The sequence below is a fragment of the Gymnoscopelus microlampas genome (genome assembly GCF_963454915.1).
Source record: "Gymnoscopelus microlampas genome assembly, chromosome: 9".
In the NCBI taxonomy this organism is placed as follows: domain Eukaryota; kingdom Metazoa; phylum Chordata; class Actinopteri; order Myctophiformes; family Myctophidae; genus Gymnoscopelus; species Gymnoscopelus microlampas.
The window spans coordinates 33569530-33591751 of record NC_139946.1 but is presented as its reverse complement, the minus strand read 5'-3'; the positions used below and the strand labels follow the sequence as shown (position 1 = coordinate 33591751).

At 44.1% G+C, this 22222-nt stretch overlaps 1 protein-coding gene across 1 annotated transcript in view; it reads left to right on the top strand.

Annotated features, from left to right (window-relative positions):
• Window positions 1–22222, top strand: part of adamts10 (ADAM metallopeptidase with thrombospondin type 1 motif, 10) — a 67382-nt gene that overhangs the window by 7907 nt on the left and 37253 nt on the right. Inside the window, exons 3-8 of the mRNA XM_084065750.1 lie at window positions 6519–6646; window positions 7100–7309; window positions 13984–14143; window positions 14591–14793; window positions 17394–17477; window positions 21013–21158. Coding sequence (XP_083921876.1) covers window positions 6519–6646; window positions 7100–7309; window positions 13984–14143; window positions 14591–14793; window positions 17394–17477; window positions 21013–21158 — 931 coding nt within the window. The remainder of the gene's footprint in view (window positions 1–6518; window positions 6647–7099; window positions 7310–13983; window positions 14144–14590; window positions 14794–17393; window positions 17478–21012; window positions 21159–22222) is intronic.

Below are 22222 nucleotides of genomic sequence, written 5' to 3'. Positions count from 1 at the left end.
ATCTTTTGTTTTTGTAATGTTGCAGACCTACAGTAGCTTTGAATTAAAGTCCCCAATCTGTAACTTGTATATCCTAACTGGGATTTCCCGCATGAGAGAGACCAAACATCTACAACTCCGTCAAGACACAATCCCTGCTTGGTCAGGGGATATTTTGCGCTCATGAACACCAGGGTCTACAGTTTTCAATAGAAGAGTAGGGAGACCACCTCCAACCACTGCAGATGTGATAGTTATATTATATTATTAACATACTATACCATACAGATTGGTTAAAATAACGTTTTATTTATCTTCAACTATAAATGCATGAATCTGTGTGTGTGTGTGTGTGTGTGTGTGTGTGTGTGTGTGTGTGTGTGTGTGTGTGTGTGTGTGTGTGTGTGTGTGTGTGTGTGTGTGTGTGTGTGTGTGTGTGTGTGTGTGTGTGTGTGTGTGTGTGTGTGTGTGTGTGTGTGTGACGTGTGTGTGTGACATGTGTCCCCTGCATATCTCGAGAACCGTCTGACCGATTTACTTTAAACCTGGTGTGTGTATCGCTGAGTACACCAGAGAGCGTGATTTGCGCTGCATGTGGAAAGTTGATCGGATCAGTGATTGTCTGTATCTATAGATGCACAATTCTCTGTATCTATCTGGGTGTCTTTGTGTCTGTCTGTCTGTGTCCCTTTTATGCTTATATACTTTATATACTGTACTTGAGGTTGGCTCACACGTATGTTGCACCGCTGATCCAACCAATATGTCTGAGTCATAGTTTCGGGGGCTTTGTTAGAGTACCCGTTGTACCCTTCTGTCTTTGTCGCTTTTGTGCCCGTATATGGAAATGTCTGTTTCTGTCTGTCAACTGTGTCCCTTAAATGCCCATATACTGTATTGTCGCTAATATGCCCATATATTGGAATGCCCATATATGGGCATATTGCTTGAATCGGTTCTGGACAACTGGATATACGAACTACTCGGCGGTGGGCACGCACTCCCTCGAGTCCTTGCATGCCCCCTTTTGTGCCCATATATGTAGCTGACTGATTTGTTTGCGCCTGATGCCATGACGACAATTTGTGGTTAGACAACACACTGAGTAGTGACATGAGCGTGACAACGTGGTCCGCCGGCCAGCCGGTCCTCCCTTAAGCCAATTTTAATATAAGAAAGATGGAGATCTCTGTATCTGTCTGTCTGTCTGTCTGTTTGTCTGTCTGTCTCTTAGTACTACTGACGTCATAGAATGACCGCCAAGTACTATATATTATTATTATTATCCTACTATCCTACTATAATTCTAGTAACCTCTGTGCGTTTGTAGTAGTGGTGGTGGTGAAGACACCCGGTTCTCCTCACTGGCTGGACCAATTGCTCTGATTTTGCACACAGCCATTGACCATTACCATCTGAACACAACTGTGAAGCCCGTTTTTCAATTTCATCAAATCTCAGCTTCTTATTAGCGTTTTTGTGTCAAACACTGTCGCCATGGTTACGGGCCTGCCCAGCTATGGGACGAACTGCCTCCCGGGTTGCCAGATCATGTGCGCATATCCCCCCACGGCTGCGCTGCGCCGACCGGGTATGGTCTAGTGATAATAATTAGTACTGCACTAAGTAACTCAGACAACTGAACAGTTACGGGTACTCTGTCAATGGGTAAACGAGTAAAATGGGTACAACGGGTACAATGGGTATTGCATAACCAAAGGAGTATGCAATACCCACCCATTGCATTGTTCCCTATGGGCCTCGGCCTAGTTAAAATAGTTAACCGATTGCAGCTTTAAACTCTTGTATAGAACTTCAAAACAAATGTTAAATGATGTTCTTATTTGTACTTACAGTATAATGCACTGTATAAGTACGCATAGGATATTTTCCAGAAGCGTCAGAGACCTGACTGAGGGAACCCAAATGAGTCATTGGCTTATTTCTGATTCTTCATTTGGGAAAGTTCTAAAGCCCATACTACTCTGCTCTACAGTTTGAAAGAATACCACATCTGTTTTATCTAACATTAATTGGTATTGGTGAGCATAATATATACAGTATGTTTGATTAATTCTATCCAAATGTGCAGTGTACTACTGTAGCTTCTATAAGTGCTTTAGCAAAATGTCCACATGCCGGTGCCTAAAATGGGCGATCTACAAGTTCACCACGCTTTGCACTACGAGTCTGCAACGCTTTGTGAGCTTGTAGATAGGCTATTTTCGGCGGGTGACACCATCCTATGATGGAGCATAAATCAGGCTTTAGCTACATTGGTTACACACCACAACGTCGCAGCTCACTGTCCTGCTCTCTGACCTATCTTTCTGTTTGACTGACTGAGCCACACTCCAGCCCGCCGTGTCTCGTCTGCTGAACTTGAACTCTGCTTTCACAAATCACGCTCTGTGCCTGAGACACGCGCCCGCCTGCCCGCCCACCTCTCTTCTCCCCGTCTCTCTCTCTCTGTCTCTCTCGCACGCACGCACGCACGCACGCACGCACGCACGCACGCACGCACGCACGCACGCACGCACGCACGCACGCACGCACGCACACACACACACACACACACACACACACACACACACACACACACACTATAGCTGGACAGGCAGAAACCCCTAAAGGTACAGACATAAATACACGAGTGTCCAAGACTTGTCATCCAGAACAAGGCTGTGATTGTGTATTTCCTAAACTTAACCTCTGACCCCTTCTAGTCATCTGTTTCCAATAGTCTGCTACACTGCTTCCTTTAAACCCCACCACAGGGCCCTCCCGTCAGGCTCACAAATCCCCTACAGAGGGCCGCATTTACACAGGTACAACCAGTGATTTCTAACCTTTCTACAGTACAGGTCTGATTTCACTACACAGTAAGATCCCAGTGTTAATCTTAACTCTGAGCGTGTACATATGTAACCAAATGGATCCTTACAGTTCCATTTGGTTCTATTTGTATAAGCTCAGAGTTATAAATAGATAAATGAACACTGAGGATTTCACTGTGTACTGTCTAAACAGGGAAAAGTGAGATCAAATTACATTTCAGATGTACAGCTACAAAGAGATCAGACCTTGATGAAAATAAATGTTCTATTCTTGTGCAAGGTCTAGGTCTATTTACCTTGTCTTGCAATGTAACATCATTGTTACATAATAAAATCTCAGAGTTAAATTAACAGCCCAGCTTATATACGCAACAGTTCAATATGACCGTGTTTGGGCTGTTTTTCTGTAGGCTAGTCCATTGAATGGCCAGTCGCACTGAATAGGTGCAACAACATCTGTTTGGTAACTAGATGTGAGTGCAATATTCAGTGCTATCAAGTAGCAACTGGCTGACTGCACAAGTAAAGAACTGATCTTGTGTCAAGTTGGACGCGTTTTTTGCTGCCTTTGTCTCTCTCTCTCTCTCTCTCTCTCTCTCTCTCTCTCTCTCTCTCTCTCTCTCTCTCTCACTCTGTCTCTGCTCTCAAGTTGACTACTATCCAAGCCTGCGTTATCTTGCCACAAATGGTAACCCCTTTAAGTCATTTTAGATTAAAAGACTCAAAAACAGCAAATGAAATAATGGGAAAATTGCTAAGAGCATGAAATCCCTCTTGAGTGTTTGCTGGTCCACTTCATGTCCAGCTGTGTGCAGTATATTTGGCTAATGTCTGCATGTTTATTTAAAAAGAGCGAGAGGACAAATATGCAGACATGCCGTAGTTTGGTCTTTTTTTTCTCTCTCTCTCTCTCTCTCTCTCTCTTGCTCTCCTTTCTCTCGCTCTGCTTTGAAATAACACAATAATGAGGTAAGCCATCAAGGCCATGGCATTAAGTCATTTACTTTTACAGTAAATGACTTTGTATATATATATATATATATATATATATATATATTGATGTATATATATATATATATATATATATATATATATATATATATATATATATATATATATATATATATATGTGTATATATATCCCCTTTCCTCAGACTCTCTGCTCGGCTGCAGCACGGCCTCATAACTCAGGAAGTCAATTGTCCTGGTCATGATGGACAGACAGAGAATCAGTCTTTCCTTGTCCCTGTAATGACAGGCTTGCTGGCAGGCACACATGCCTTTGTGGAGACTTATGAGCAGGGGGAACTGCTGACAGGGCCCTATGGCGCTGCATGCAGGCAGTCCTTCAACAGAGATGGACCTAGTATATGGGAGACAGCTATGGATGAGAGCTCTGCTCTGCTCAGCTGGCCCATTCAGCCCCTCTGCCTTCACTGTTCCTCTGAGCTGCCCAGACTGAAGACAGCTGTGGCACATCTGGGGAGAAAGAGAGAGAGAGAGAGAGAGAGAGAGAGAGAGAGAGAGAGAGAGTCGATAGAGAGAGAGAGAGAGAGAGAGAGAGAGAGAGAGAGAGAGAGAGAGAGACAAAGGAGGAGTATGGAGGAAAACAGCCCTTAAGAAAGCAGCAGTGAAAAGGGCCACTGTTTTCATTTCCCACTCTTTTTCATGAAGGACCTAATTAAAAGTTCCTCTCATCTAAAACACTAAAATAGATGGAACCTCGGGTAACCTCTGCGACCCCCCCCCCTTCTTTCGCTCACTCTCATAGTTTATAGCAAATCATAATGATGATAAATTGTTCCTCCTCTCTCTTGGTCATTAGTTCAGAAGAAGTAGAGCTGTGCTCTGGCTTTAGGTGCCATGTAGAGAGGTGGGTCTGAGATGGAGGCTGGGAGGAACAGTTTTCCATCCATTGTATTCCCACAGTTTTTACTTGGTGATAACAGAAGCCCAGGGTGAAGCCCTAAAAGATGGGTGGGCACTCATCCAGCCCCGGGTGGCATGCATGGAATCATTTTTATCTGTACAGGGGCTACTGTACTGTTGTACTGTGCTGTGCTGTACTGTACTGTATGTGACCTTGTTGGTCAGATTGGGAGGGCCCACTGTTAAATTTATCCACTGTTTTCCGCCATTCTGTGTTTGCTTTGAAGTCTGTTCAACTTGGAATGCTGACTCAGCCATGAGTGATGGCAAGCGAGGGCTGGGTGCACCATTGTTTTATTTGTGCACCCACAACATTGTTTAGCAGTCAGGGCATGACACAATCGTGAACATTTATGTGGAATACATTACCCTCTCATGTCTGTACTACCCTGATGGAAACCATGAATAAATTCACAATATGTGTTAGTCTGATAATTTAGCTACAGAAACGTAACTGTAGTGAGATCGATCAGCAAAGTGTTTTTATTTGCTACCTGTAACAAGGTAGAGTCAGTAGTCCTTGCCAGTTATCCATAGGTTTATGGTTTCCACCGGAAGAGACAAGGTGGAGCATATATAACAAAAGTGTGTTATCTTAATTCATGGTGGGTATAGAAGGGGCCAGGCCAGAATTGAGGCATGTGGGGAAAGGAGGAGAGAGTGAGAGGAAGGGATGAGAGCAAGGAGGAAGGGAGGTAAAAAGGGAGGAAGGGATGGATGGAGGGAGGGAGGCCTTATGAAAGCAGTCAGTGGTGAAGCTCACTGGCGGTGCCAGGCCACACTCATTAGTCTACTAGGCTTATCAGGTTGCCCTGTCTGGCTGCATTACATCTAAGCTGGCAGGCAGGAGTAATTAGAGAGTAATGGATTACACATATCATTTTGGTGGAAAAATATTTTAGACATACATTTACTTTTCACACATTTTCGTCACATTTTTGCTAATCTCACAAAGTTGCTTTTGGGGCGGAATAGAGTTTTTGTGTGTGGGGTCTCATTAACGACTTCTAAGTGGTGGAGGTGTACTTTATTAGAAGGTTCCCTGGCATAGCTCTCTCCATCTGTCTCTCTGCAGGAGATCTTCTCCTACCTCTAACACTAGCACATTTTATGACAATACCACACTTAATGTGCTTCAAATTGTGAGGGCTGGTTGAAAATGTCTTAGTCTTACTCTTACTCTGGTCACATACAAGTAGTGTAGAAGCGTTTTCCTGGAGGGTGTGAGAGATAGGTCTAGGAGAGAGGGGGGTTTGTAATGGTACTTACTGTTTATTTAAGCCAGACTTAGCTGTATACAGAGCAGTTCCCTGGTGCAGAGCTCTCCAAAGCTGTGGAAGGGAACTTTAATCTCTAGCTGTTTACCCTGTGTGGGGAGGGGCTGCTTGTCCTCTAAACAAGGCTAAAGGTTCAGTGAAAACTGCTCTCATTTACCGGTGACCTTTCCCTGTTAGTTAGCTGTAGCTGGCTGTTTGGAGCTCCGTGTATTTGGACAATAAATCTCAACCAGGCCCTGGCGCAGTCTGGGAGAGACAGGAAGTATACAGTTTCAGTGAAACCATGGCAACGGCCCTTTGGCCTCATGGAAAAGGGGGGCTATGGACTGAAAAGTCCTCAAGATACTCACTCCCATTCAGTGAATTATTTTCTTTACACACTGTAATTAGCACTCAAATGTTTTCCTTAGTATGTGCGATCAAAGTACATTTTCTCTAAGTTGTGAAAAAAAGATATATATTCTGTGATTTTGATCTCAAGTCTTCTTCTCTCTAGCTGTGTTCCTGTCCAGTCTAGACCATTATGAGATTGCCATCCCAGTGCGGGTGGGACCTGAGGGCGAAACCCTGGACCCTGGACACCGACGAATGCGCCGCAGCACAGAGGACAAGCCTGCAGACACTGTAATGAATTGTACACTTCAAAATCAATTGATTCAATATGTAACTTGCGTGTAAAGTTGATTCTGACTCTGTGTGTGTGTGTGTGTGTGTGTGTGTGTGGGTGGGTGGGTGTGCGTGCGTGGGTGCGTGGGTGCGTGGGTGCGTGGGTGCGTGGGTGCGTGTGTGTGTGTGCGCGAGCGTGCGTGTGTGTATCCCTGTTCTCTTGTATCACTATCCTTCTGGCTTCTCTCTGAGCAGGATAATGGCACTGCTCAGAGCTTTTCCTTTCTCTTTCATTTTGCCTTTTTTTTATAGGGAGAGGCTGAGTGTAACTGCAATTCTGACTCAGACCGCCCCGCATATAAATAAACCTGGATTTATTTATTTATTCTTCAACCTGAGTGTAGAGCACTAATACATTTGCGTAGTGCATTATAAAACAAATCTCTTATCTCTTCCAAAAAAATCCCTCAGCTCTTTTACCAGCTGTCAACGCCACGCACCAGCTTCCTGCTGAACCTGACGCTGCAGGGGGGACTGCTGTCCAGGCAGTTCCGGGTCGAGTACTGGAGGAGGGGTCGCCTGGCCTGGAGTCATCCCTACTCCCCTTACTGCCACTACGTGGGACACCTCCAGGACCAACCGCACTCTAGCAGGGTGGCTCTCAGCAACTGTAATGGCCTGGTAAGACTGTCATCCTATGACACTTAAAACCTCACCTCCACTGAAGTTCTGTGCAGCGTGTATGAGGTCTAGACCAGTGGTTCTCAAAGTGGGGTCTGGGGACCCCCAGGGGTCCTTGACAGAGTTCCAGGGGGTCCCCAGCTAAATGATAGAATAGTAACCAAATAGACCCTTATGGGTCTGTAACTCTGAGAGTGTACAAATGGAACCAAATGGACCCGTTAGGGTCCATTTGGTTCCATTTGTACACCCTCAGAGTTAAAATAACATTAATTTTATAATATAAATTGGGGTCCAAGAGATAGAAATGCCATTAAATGGGGGTCCATAGCCTCTAATGCATGTCAAACTGGGGGTCCTTGAAATGAAAATGGTTGAGAATCACTGCTAGAGACGTAAAAAATCTTCTCTTATGGGGGTCCCTGGCATATCTTTTCAAATGGGGGTCCGCGGGCTAATAAGTGTCAATTTGGGGGTCCTTGACATGAAAATGTTTGAGAACCACTGGTCTAGACCAATGGCTCTCAACCTTTTCAGGCCGCGACCCCAACCAAATAATCACATTTGAACTGGGGACCCCCCACCCTGAAAAGCATTCGAAATTGTAGGAATTGAGGCATTGTGCAAATAGCCGATCTACAAGCTCTCGTGTTGCTTTTTTAAAATATATATTATATATATATTTGATAGTATACTGTAGACAAGAAATGGGTAGAGAGAGATGGGGAGTGACACGTAGCAAAGGTCGTCGGGATCATTCGGGATCATTCTGTCAGGCATTAGCGGCCTAGGTGTCCGGACCCGCTACACCAGCAGTCTGGGCCAATTTTAGGCTCTTATATCATCTGGGGGCCCCCCCCAAAATCATGTGGGGACCCGGCCCCCACAGGTTGAGAACCACGGGTGTAGACAATGATGCAGTAACATTCAAGTTTCCTCGAAAGCAACGCAGACATTTCGACAGCTGTGTGTGTGTGTGTGTGTGTGTGTGTGTGGGGGGGGGGGGTGTACTGCTGACACCATCTAAAATGTTTGGATTCAAATGACACAGTGCTTCAGAACAGAAGGAAAGCATGAGGCACATGCACTGGCACATGAATTGTCCCGGAGTGCTGGTCAGCTCACTGAGCTGTTAACATCCACAATTTAGCTTTAATCTCAACCCAAACACACCAGGAAGTTTCCATTACAGCAACGTGATATGCAGCAATTGCAACAGCTGGAGAAGAACACTCTGCTCCTCCTAACTCATACCTTAGCACAAACCGTAGAAATAGAAACACATTGAGCGGACATTCCCATTCATAGCAGCCTTGTGCTTCTGTGTCAAACACGGAAGAGGTGTAAATCAATCCATGGGGGCCTCTGAGACGCATTTGTTCCATACAAAATCGTTCTTTAGGTCATGGACTGAATGGTGTCCATAGCAATAAGCTTCTTCAGGTGTCTCCGCAAAATAGGTGGCTGTGAATATGGACGTACAGTAGGGCGCTTATGACCAATCTTCTACTGTATGGCAACGGCTGTTTTCATCAGGACCAATCAAAATGGTTCCCCATGGATCCCAGATAACAGATTATAGTATATTAGGATCAGTGTCACAGCTCTTGTTCTTCCCATAGAAGTGACCTCTGTCGTACTCTGAGCATTTCAACCACATAGCGTCCCTATTCTGGGCGAAAATAGCAGATCTCCAAGCGTCACAATGCAGCGACGCATTTTGGGACCAAATGGTTCAAAGATGTCAATATTAGTTAAAGCTGATAATACACGAAACATGTAATGTCTCGTGTAAAGTTTTAATTCCACTACTATTTTGCTTTAGTGTCTTGTGTGTGTGCCACTCTTTCCTGAGCGTTTAAAGGTTTTCAGGCCAGGGAATTATTGTTATTATTTTCTTAAATATTTTGGGGCTTTTTTATTTTTTGTATGCCTTTATTTTGAGAGGGATAGTGAAAGTAGGCTGAGAGGAAATGGGGAGAGAGATGGGGGGTGACACGCGAGTCGAACCCGTGACACGCTGTCAGGCTGGCATTGCAGCCTAGGGTGCCTGGACCGTCACACTAAGGCCCAGGCCATTTTTGGGCTTTTCTGCCCTTATTTGAGTACAGTACAGTGGTGACTGACAGGAAACGGAGGAAATAGTCAGGGAGTGACACACTGCAAGGGTCCGCCGGGCTCGGGAATCGAACCCGCTGTCAGGCACCGTAACCACTTCGGCACCCCCAGGGTACCATTCTAATTTCTAGTAAAACACCTGTTTAATAAGAGGATTATCAGGCCAGTCCCATCAGCAGCTGTTTCCTGTATTGGTCACAACTCATAATGTCATCTCAGCATGCCACAGCAGAAAGCTGGGACGTGTTCATTGTCACCAGCAAGATCCACGTTTCGGGGGGACGCAAAGATTTTATTGTATTCATAGTTGCCGGTGTCTTGTTCTTTATTCCTACCAAAGTGGCAGCTCCACATTAGCAACTGTAAATACAGCTGAGAATTAGATATGTTCACAGAGCGTTAAGAAGCTGCACACGTAATTACTGGTGGTCAGACTAGCATGAGTAAATTCAGCAGGGAATGGGCTGTGTGCCCAGGGGAGCGTCACTAATTTTATTATGGGATTAGGTGCACTTTGAAAGCTCGAGGCGGTGAGTCAAGGGGAAACACTCGCTCTGACCCCAGAGACTGGGACCAGAAGATCTAAACAGAGGAAGTGTTACTGTATCTCTCTGTCTCTTTTTGCCTCTCTCTACAATTGTGTGTATGGTTGTGTGCATGCATGCATTTGTGTGAGAGTGCAGGAGTCCCGAACCCCTTAAAGATAGGTTTCAGTCATCTCCCACAGAAGAATTTGTGTGACATTGAACTTAAGGGCTGTGTTTGTGACGGGACATTCTGAAGTCAGAGTGATATAATGATCATCTCACATAAAATGATCAGATTGTACTGTACATTTCCAACTCTCTCTCGCACTCATTGACACCTGATGTCATAGCTCCAAATACACTGCCCTTTGATTACAATGTGCCAGAAATCCAGCTATTTCCACAAGTTTGTTTTGTCCATATTTCATGTAAAAGCATAACACCACATTATCAAACGTTCACTGCTCGATTTCTAGAGATGATGCCACAAAACCAAACTGAGTCGACAGTTGTTGCAGAGGGCAGTCAATCCACACTTAAGATCCCATCTGAACCACACTGCAAGAAGTGATTAGGAAGTCTCGTAGTCTTCACCTGTCAGTTCCTTATCTATCACACTGGTAAGAGTTAAGACCTCAGAAGGCCCCCGTTTCACCTCAGGTCTCCTACTGATTACGGCTCAGGGATTCTGAGTTAGTATTACGGTACTGTGTACCGAGGGAGCCTGGCTGTATGAGCAATATACAGTTACACTCACACTGTGTAACACACTTTTGTGTATCTTCTGTAGCCAATGTCTGATTTAAAGGACCATAACGGCTGAGGGTCTGGCATGTTTAGCCGGGGTTATCCCTATGTTCCCCGGGTTCTATGTTCCCTGGGTTCTATGTTCCCCGCTTACCAAAGGGGTTAGGGTTGGAAGCGGGGAACATAGAATCCGGGGCCCGTTTAGCCCATGCATTGACTATTAATGGTATACTTAATATACTATACCTTACCATTTCCCAAAGCATACCATCATTTCTAGTCGTCTATAAGAGGTTCTGTCTGCTTGTGTGTAATCTTGCTAATCGCTGGACCGATCAGTGCCAAATTTCTTGTGCACACTGTCAGTAGGCCCCAGAAGTACCTCCTGTAACGGGCAGCCTGTGCCCTATAGACAATAACAGGACATCTTGATGCATTGTTAACAGCATAAGGACTGCAAAGGGTTTTAACCATGTTTATTTACTGATAGGCCTACTGTGTGGAAATGTTTGATTGTGGTTCATCTGTTCTCCTCTGCAGTGCTGGCAATCCTGTTGATTGGGAAGGTGCCAAGTGCTTTAGAGGAGGAGGGTTGTTCGTTTCATGGTTAAGAGCAATATTATTTTTAAAGAGTTTGTGTATGAATTGGCGCCTGGAAATTCATGTGAAGTTGTTGGTAAAACCTTAAAGTAACTGTGTAGTTAACTCATAGGCCTTGTGTTAGCTTTATATGAGTTAATTGAATTACCAATAGCTAATTCTTGGTATGTCTCACTCCCTATAAAAGGGAGGAGGCAAGTAAAGAGTTTCTGTCGAGCACAGTGGTAGTAGCGGAGAGGAGCTGTCGATTTGAAATGGCGTCCGAGGGAGATGATGGGTTTGGTGATGATGAGGCTAACAATGATAGAAAGATAAGGAGGGAAGAAGTAGTTAATTCAGGACGATATCTATGTCATAGGAATCAGAGCAGAGGTAAAAACTGATTTCTTTAGCAATCTGCGTGCAGTTGGGAAGTTTGTAGAGAAAATAGTTGGTAGAGTTAAATCAGTGAGGGTAACTACTGTAGGAGTGGGGTATTATTTCAAATATATTTTGTGGGGGTTTTCTGCCTTTATTGGATAGCACAGTTGAGTGTGACAGGAAACAGGGAGAGACGGGGAGAAACACGCAGCAAAGGTCGTCGGTCTTGGGAATCGAATCCGTGACTCGCCGCCAGGCTACATTAAAGCCTACGTGGTATGCGCCTTAACCACTAGGCCATCGGCGCCCACTGGGTAGACATTATTGACTGCAATGAACAGTCATACAAGGCGATGAATATCTATGCATTTGGAGAGACCCCAGTACACACCTTTCCCTTGGGAGATGGGAGGAAGAAGACAAGGGGAGTAATAATTGGCGTTCCACTAAAGGTGAAGCCGAGCATATTTTGTAGTTTACAAGGGGTATGTGAGGCTAAAAGGATGACAAGATATACTAGAGAAGGGGGGCGGAAGGATAATTATACCATGTCAGTATGATTGATATTTGAAGGGGAACTTCCTGAAAGAATCTATGCCGATTATGTGACGTATAGGGTGAGGACATGCGAGAGAGGTCCGCTTAGATGTTATTGTTGCCTAGAATGTGGTCATGTTGCAGCAGTGTGTAGAGGAGCCAGGACATGGGGAAGGTGCAACGAGGAGGATTGTGTTACAAAAGAGCCAGCATGCTGTATATACAGTACACTGCAATGGCAGTCATTATTGAGGGTCAGCAGCACTGTGTCTGAAAAGAAGAAAGGCAGTAAACGTGAACAAGATCGGAGTGGAAAGAGGAGTGTCATATGCAGAGGCTGTGAAGAGAGTGGGTGAGAAAAAGGAAACTGTGGCAGGACAACATGGAATGGAGGTGGAAAGGAAGGAAAAGGAGCAAAACATCTGTATGGACAATAGACGATTCCTGGCTTTTATAGCCACGGGGATCAATTGTGCAGTAGAAATGCAGGGAAAATCCGAGAGGATAAAAATGGTGGTGGACGCAGCAAGAAGATTCCTTGATATTGGGGATATAAGCGGTGAAGACCTGGACAACATTCTGAGGGAAGGGTTCGCACCAGCTCAGACCAGTGGGTCTGGGCATTAACAGAATGGGGTTTAGTAGGAGCACTTCGGGGAGACACTGTATATAGTGTGCACGGTGAAGAAGATATAAGTTCAGTAGGGGGCGGTAATGCAACGTATACGGATGCCAATCGCCATAAAACCCAAAGAAGAAGAAGCTTCAGTCATTGGGCTGATGCACAGGTAACAGTCCTGAGGTAGAGCTGCCTGGGCCCTTCGCGGAAGGGTATATCCTTTTAACAGTTTTTTGTCTGTCTGGGTATTGTTGCCTTCAAGTATATATTTTTGGATTTTTTTTTTTTGTCAATTTATCGTTTCTGACTAGGTGCAATGTAAAATAGCTGCACGGGACTGTTGGTGTTTGGAGTTGAATAAAACCCCCAAAAGTGCATTCTTGGACTCTTGTCTACCTTTTTCGGAGCCTTAGCCATCGGCCAACTGTTACACCTCCAATAATGTCTTTTTACATATGTTGTATACTTTTTGTAATAATTAATTAAAACTTTATAATGTTATTTAATGGGCCTGAAAGCCTGAAACCTTTCCCAAATGAACTCTTAAACTGTCCTACACATCTCCTGTGTCTCTGTGTGAAACATGCACGCACACTCCTCCTTGTTAAAACAGTGTGATGTAGTATGATAAGGGGTCTATAATACATGGCTGAAGCTGTGAATAGAAAATGACATGCATTAGCAGTGGTATGGTCCTTTAAGACAACATTATGAATTGTGCACATTTTTGGCGTTGTTGAAACTACGCTGTTAGTGTTTTCTTTCTTATTTTTTCATGTTTTAGCCCCTGTCTGGCTGTCCGTTTCTCCATCTGTCTATTAGTTGGATAACTCAAGCAGTTATGATCAGATTTGCACAACATGTGGTGGAGAGGTTGGTCCTGGCGCAAGGAAGAAGTGATCCATTTGTAATGCTGATTGGCGAAAAGGGGGCATGGTGGTGGGCATAGCCTGTCACAAAAATGTGCATAGCTTCTAAACAGATTAATATGACACCACAATACTTAAAAAACAAAGATGTATCATGTATCATGGCCAAAAGGGGAAATAACAATACCATAAAGACAAAGAATGAATGATGAATGTCTGTGATCTACTGAGCACATTTTCTAATTGTTATTATTTGTATGCTGATGGCAAGGATTCTATTCTATTCTATTTCTGCAGCAGGGGGTGATCGTGGCGGGGGGAGAGGAGTATATTATTGAGCCCCTGGTCTCGCCAGAGAATCAGACCAAGACGGAGAGGGGGGAGGAGCGCCCCCATGTGGTTTACAAGAGGTCATCGCTTCGCCACCAGTACATGGACCAGTCCTGTGGAGTCATAGGTAGGGAGAGCGATATCCACATAGATAACACTGGTTTCCTTCACCACAGTTAAGAGACGGAGGTAGACTGGTGATACTTCAAAACTGCAAACTGGCTGTGGTGATGACTGTTGAGGTCCCCTTGAGCAAATCACTAAAACTGCAGTAGCCAGCAGGCGTGGTTGGGTCTAACTGTGAAAAAGAGTATAACTATGGTCGGCCTCATCATATTAATTTGCTATAGTGTGTTCATGCAATGCAAATAAATGTGTATTGAGGCACCAACCAAGGTATGGTTTCCTTGTTCATCATCACTACACTTGACTGGCTAAACCAAATGCAAAAACATCAAAGAAAGCGTTTCGACTTCAATCTGAAGTTGTTCCAATTTGAACATTTGTACACTCTCTGAGTTAAATGAACACTCAGGATTTTACAGTGTAGAGTGTGTTTATATCTGGTCCTCAGATGAGAAGCCAGGGAAGGGCATGGCATGGTGGCAGCGCACTCTGAAGACCCCGCCCCATCAGGTGGCCCGTGGCCAGCTGCCCCTGAAGCGCTCAGTGAGTCGCGAGCGCTACGTGGAGACTCTGGTGGTGGCTGACAAGATGATGGTGGGCTATCATGGTCGCAGAGACATCGAGCAGTACATCCTGGCTGTCATGAATATTGTAAGTTTCACCACAAAAAGGAAGCTTATACATAGTATACTGTGCATTAACAAAATAATATGCTATTTGTATTTGTTTATGCTGAAAATGGGAACAAATGTACACAGTCTCTAATGTTTACAATGTCTTACATTATTTGTGTCATTAACGTCCGAGAATCCAGAGTCTAACAAGACTGGGTCCAATAACGGCACATGGATCTCATGTTCGACTGCCATTCGCTTCCTTTTAGACAAAAAGTATAAAACATATGTGGAAAAAGCTTTTTGAGGTAGAAACTAAGTTAGCTTGGCTGTGTGCACAAGAAATTTGGCATGTATCAGTCCAGCGGTTTGCAAGATTAGCTACGGACAAACAGATAGACAGACAGAGAGTCTGACACACATGCACACGCCCGCACGTGCACGCACGCACGCACGCACGCACGCACGCACACTGTCCCTCTACAGTATACTGTAGACAGCTACACTGTAGCCTCAAGCAGAGCCATGCCATAAAAATGGTGCGTATCTTAATAAATTATCGGATAATTACTCACTCCATACAAAGTTTCATGTTAAAACAAGTTGTCCTGACAAGAGGTGTGAAACAAAGCAGCTCTCTACAGTGTTTTTGAGCCATACTGAGAGAGAGAGGGGATGTGTTGAAGGATGCAGATGATGTATTGCTTTTAGTGCTGCCTTCCCAAGTGCTCAAAGAGTTTTACTCCGTGAGAGGATACACATCATCCACCAACGAATTATGGTGTGGTTACTTGGCTTACTTGCAAAACAAAGGAATGGCATGTGGTCAGCTCATAAACATTCGGAGGAGACTGGGTACAGACTTGTGGACATTGTTGGGGACAACAGGAATGTCTGCATAAACACCAATAAGTTTCATAATAAGTCTCTTGCATGCAAATGCATTAATAAGAATGTCCATTAGTGAAATAAGTCAGAGTTTATACTTTTTTTATTCTTTGAATATTTGAAAAGAGCCAATATGTGATATCACAACGCATTGCGACGGGTTGTCAGCTTGCAGATCTTCTATTTTTGTAAAATAATTAGTGAAAAACGTAATTTTTTGCCTAGTTGAGGTACGAGCCGCTACGCAGCCCTCACACCTATATCGCACCACCGATCCGACCGATATGCCCATATATGTAGATCTCTGTATCTGTCAGTCCATGTCCCTTTTATGCCCATATATGGAGATCCCTGATGTCATCAGCACATGCCCATATATGGGCATGGCCCCTTATGTGCCCATATATGGAGCCAACCATGGCTGAGTCATAGTGACATGAGCGTGACAATGTGGTCCGCCGGCCCGCCAGAGGGGTGGCCTGCCGGTCCTCCCTTTAGCCAATTTTAATATAGGATAATCATAATGACAGGGTTAATGTGGTTAAAGAACTTCTCGAATCTGTCCCTGTAGAGAATTGTTCTGACATACGTACGTATGTCATGGCTGGTGTTAAAATAGTCCAATATAGACCGTAAGCCAACAAGTGAAGTCAAGCACGCCTCAGCCAAGTTTTGAATGAAAGGGCTTTGGTGTTCAACAGTAAAGGACACTATATACTGTAAGCAAAACCTTTTTACCTGCATGAGCACAAATGAGCACAAATACACTACCCAAAGTAAGATCCTGGAGCACTCATTCTGAACCTTAATTGCAGGGTTTGACTGACTGACGTTTCAACAAGTGTCTTTCTCAGAGTCTTTGTTCTACTTGACTCTGGCACCTAATAGTTGTGTGCCTGTGTCTTGCACCGAAAATAGCCGATCGACAAGCCATTTTCGGTGCGAGACATGATGCACAACAACCAAGTACAAATAAGGCTTTAGGAAAATTATGTTTTGAAAGGTCAGTCAGTCAGTCACCCCTTGCAATAAATGTGCAGACTTAATGAGTGCTGCAGTGTCTTACTTAGTCTATTTTAAGTGCCTAGGTAAAAAGATTTTGCTCACCTACAGACAGGCTAAGCCTCTGTATCTTTATAAGCTCTATTTCTGTCTTTGGAGATTACTTCAGTCAGCCAGTCAGCCAATCATTCAAATCTAAACACACTCGTGTCTGGACTTGTACCTTTAATGAATGGTCTCTGTTCGCTGTGACAAAGCAGGTTGTATCCTACCAAAACAGACCCCACTGCTGACTCTCCAGAGGGGATTCTCATGGAAACGCAGGCCAAATTACACCACAAGCCACAAATAATGACAAGTATATGAGTGGATCTTTGGTGTCAGCCTTGCCAATAAGTGTCAAGTCAAGGGGTTGCTTTGTCGTCTCTTTTTAAGTCCTTGTTTTCAGCTATTGGCTAGCTTGTGTAGCATTAGTTTTACAGGTCTTTTAAGACTCGCCTTTACTTATGCATCACATTGGGACCTTTTTATGGATTATTTTTTAGATATGAAATGGTGGTTTGTAAACCTTGTAAAGGTTTCTCTTTTAGTGGTGCTTCACCTTGTCCTGTCTTTTCATTTTCCCAGTGCCCACTCTTCTTCAGTATACATAGTAACTTCAGAGTTGAATTAACTCTAAGGACTTTACTGTCAGTGTATCAGCTCTTCTTTTTAAGACTGGCCTTTTCTTGTTTCCCTGGAGGTCAGGTTGCCAAACTGTTCCAGGATTCTAGCCTGGGGAACGCAGTCAACATAGTGGTGACACGGCTTATCCTGCTAATGGAAGACCAGGTAACCAACCATCACCCTGTGTTTATGCTGCACTATACTGCACACTATGCTATCACTCACTTATGCTGTATTATACTGCAGTGGTTCTCAACCTTGGGAACAGCGTCCACTTGAAAATTTCAAAAGCTTTCGTGGCCACATCCATTTTCAGAGCATGTTTATTTCAATGATCAACTAATCGATTGTGTTCCGGCTTGGATCAATGGAACTAACATAGTATTAATTTATTTGTTATATTAATCTCGTCTAATCTAATCTAATAAAATCATGGTCCCCGGCCCACTGGTTGAAAACCACTGATACTGTATACTTCACACTATACTATCACCCTGGGTTTATACCGTACCACTGCACACTATACTAGAAATGAAAGTGAGATAAAAGGGAGTATTTTCTGGTCCCTGTTGGAGGAGAATTACTTTCACTGCTTCACCCAGCAGATAGCTGCTCAGCTCAGAGCCAGACGGCTCAGATGAACACACGGGAGGGAGCTGTTATGTGTAAATTGTCTTGGGACACATAGACACGTAGACTGGGCGAGCTGAGGGTCAAGCCAGTGACCTTCCAATTCCCAGACAGCTTCAGTCTCTACCGACTCAGCTACAGCCGCCCCTAGAGGTGTGAGAGGCAAATAGAGAGAGAATAGGAGAAGAGGAGTGAGAAGAGAGAGGAAGATGGAGGGCAAGGAGAGGTGGGTGGAAAAGTGTGGGATTAAACAAGGGGAGCGTGCAGGAGTAGGTAGCAGGAGCTGAATGACTGCCCTGCTTGTTGCCGAGGCAGGCGGTGACCCCTCTGACCGTCGCTATGACGCACATATGGGCCTCAGAAAAGCTTGTTTAAAAATATCAGTATCTACGTAAATATGAAGTGGAGGCCAGCGGGTGGGGTGAGGGCTTCTCTGAGGGCCCAGTGTTTTCTCCAGCCTCCTGTCCCTGCAGACTGCCACCACCCGGAGCACATTCATCCGTACAGAGCAGCCGCTGCTTTGGTAGCCACCGGTGTCTTACAAAAGATTATCTCTAGGATATTTCTGCTTCAGCAGGCAGAGTTCTGTACCACAGAGACAGGAACAGGGTAGATAGGAAACCGGGATGTGATGCGACACAGGTTTTAAGCCAGACAAAAGCCATAACAGTCATAAGTACTGTACATATGGCACGCTCCCTAGTCTGCTAACCTTCGGAGTGCACCACAGGAATCCGAATAAACCAATAATTTCCCCTGGCTCTGGGCCGTGGAGACATCGGATGTTTTTTACAGAGTCCATCCTCTGTCAAATTAATTATTATTTTGAATAATATGAGTCCATGAAGAGGGACATGAAGTCTAAAGTCAGATTCCACAGCACCGACTAAGCCAGGAGTTGAACTCGTTCAGATTTATTACATAGTATTACCAGCGGTGCAAGCTATAGATGACCGAGCTATGCGGCCAACTGGCCACTGACCTCCCTAGCTGGCTGTTTAACAGCATGTGGTGAGACTTGGCAGCAGGTTGGGGTTACCCACTCCATCTCAATGTTGACCTAATGGGACCTCAACAGATGAATCATACTGTATTAGAGGGGGCATTACAGGGCGGCCTTGAGGTTTCCTCCATAGCTGTCCTATTAGGGAACATTTGTGATTCATACTGTTCGTGCTGCCTAAAAATAAGCCCTGTAATTTGCCCCTGAGATCCGGTCGTCATCTGACAGCATAGAAAAAGGAATAAATAAATGCCGGGATCATTAGCGGCAGGCTGTATTAGCGTTGTTATTCTTACTGCATGGTCTGCTGAGGCTGAGGTTGGGACGGGATCGAAAAGTAGTCTGTCCCTGTGCAGCTCTGCCATTGGTTTTCCAGGTCCGAAAACAGCAAATGGCCCCTGGAAGACATAATAGGGCCAGCAGCAGGCCCAGAAATGAGCGACTGTGGGATGAGACAATTACTAGTTATGTCACCGCATGCATTCCTCGGTTACGAGTTCTAGCCAGCTGTGGCCAGCGCAGCACTCCCTCCACTTCCCCCTGCTCTGCCAACTCTGTTATAATACTACACACTAAAATCCTCAGTGCTAACTTAGAATTTGTAAATTTTTACACACACAGGGTTAAATTAACGCTGTGGATTTTATTTTTATGTCATTAGTTTATTTGACAATGACAATGCACAAAAAATATATTGCACCAGAGATGGCTAAGAGCTAATTTATATCAGTCCCTGGGTGGGCGTCATCAGTAGCACACAAATGCTAGATTAAAACAGATAAAAAAGAATCCTGTCTTACCTATTTATATTACATATTGTCACGTGTCACTTGACCAATGTTAGCTTGGCTGATGGAAGCTCACTTCAAAAAATATAAATGATTTTTTGAAGTGACACACCTATTTGTAGGTTTTTATTTCGTTGCGCGTCTCGCTAGCCAATCAAAAGCATTGGTGACAACATATTGTCACGTGTCACGTGAAGCTTGACCAATGTTAGCTTGGCTGAGACGGTCGGAAACACGGATGGACAAGAACGAAAACATACTCTCCACCTCTGGCGGAGACAATTAATAATTTAATTATGTGAACATAATCATAGTAAAATAATAATAATAATAATACAAAACGACACTGTAAAGTTCATACAATACATTAGAAAACAAGGGCTATCGCCTTTTACATCTCGTTAATATCCTTACACCTGAATGTTGGTATTTAACACTTTCATCTGCAAAATGTAGCAGGTCTACAAGCTCACAATGCGTTGTGATGTGGCGCGTTGTGAGCTTATAGGTCGGCTACTTTCACTACTATTGCGTGAAAGTAGTGCAATACAAAAAAAAACGTTGCTATATCTATGGAGATACAAGGTGTCTGCCCGACAGCAATGATGTTATACACGTACTAGAGGCTTAGCGCCTGTGGGGACCTGCCCAATACAGACCACTGCCGCAGAGGAAGCACCATCTAAGTATAGCTCTGTGCATTGCTTTATGATGCTTTGAGAGCTTGTAGATCTACATTGTGTAAAAAGAGTCACAGGCAGACAGACAGGTACAACGGGTACTCTGACAACGAGTACACTGACTATTGCATTACCAGGTGGGGCATACATTCCCAAAATGCATCGTTCCTGACTTGAATCGTTCCCGAGTAGACCTACTTCCTGTATTGATAACCTTACATGTCTGTCACAGTCACAGACCTTGCCTGTCTTGTCTAGGTTTTGTATTTCTATGTTATATTCATGTTCCAGTTTTCATGGTTCTTTATTCATGTCTTCTCAAGCTGTATCTCATGTGTAATCAGCCCGTCATGTGTATATTAGTCTTGTTCCTCAGTCAGTCCTTGTCGGCGCATCATGTCAGTTTTGGGTTCTCAACACTCTCAATCCTCAGTACCACAGTATGTGGCAATGTCAATTTGATCGAATACTTTATTAACAAGATTGTTAACAATACAGGTAGTACAGTCAAATGTTGTGCTAATGCTTGTGATCCATTGTACTCAATTCATCAGTAATGAGTATAATCCCATATACCGTACTATCTTTCTCTCCACCAGCCAACGCTAGAGATTAACCACCATGCGGGGAAGTCCTTGGACAGTTTCTGTAAGTGGCAGAAATCCATCCAGCACCGCAACAGCAACGGGAATGCCATCCCTGACAATGGAATCGCTCACCACGATACCGCCGTGCTCATCACCAGGTCAGAATGACAAACAGGTCTGGTCCCTTCTGGTCATGTCTTTGGCAGCAGGTTAGGCAAACTTGGGAACGTTGGGAAAAGCAATAATGGACATATTTCCCATACTTGAATCCGAAGCTGGTATACATCATCAAATCATAATAGAGTCAGCAAAGCATAATGTCCTCATATGTTTACATTTGTACAATGATGGTGTCCAGGCGACCCAATAGCTGAGTGGTTAGAGTACATGGGCTCAAATGCCTGACAGCAAGTTTCCGGTTCGATTCTGTGCTGGCCGGACCATTTGCTGCATGTCTCTCTCTGTGTGTCTTTCTCTTCACTGTACCAAATGAAGGTGAAAAAAAAGCAATAAAAAAAAAAGTCCCTTTTCTCACAGCTACTGTACACTCTATCAGTTCTAAAAAACACCTCTGCTCTACATGCTTATTTAATGCAAAGCCAGTTGAGAATTAAGCTTCATCATGGTCATAACATTTTTATAGTGCCAAAGCGTGTGGTGGGGAACCTAACCAGCACATTGCAAAGTAAACAGGAAAAAACTCCTTGGCAGATGTTTTTCAAAACTTGTATTATGAATAAATTGATATTATAGTGCAATTATGTACAGTTTTGTAACTCATGGTTATACATTATATATATACTGTGTATAGCTTATATATACACATTCATTTTTATTGCTGCAAGGAGTTTTTTTTGGGACACAGTACTTTGCATGGTGTGGCTTCCTGTCCCCCTGCTCTGATGCCTGATTTATACTTAGCAGATCTGCAAGCTCACTTGTTTCGCATCCTGCTTTGTTGTGAGCTTGTAGATCAGCTGTTTTTGGTACACAGCATAATGCACAACCAAGTGTAAATCAGGCATACCTCTGATCATGGTACCTACGTCACGCCACCAATGGATCTGTCAAGACGAAGTGCTCAATAACACAATTTTATAGATTACCATTCAACAATACAATTTTAAGTTCAACCATTACAAAACTACGCACACTTGGTTTCTCCCTACCAAGGAGTGTACTCTGCTATTCCCCCAGGTTGTTGTTGTAAATAAGAATGTGT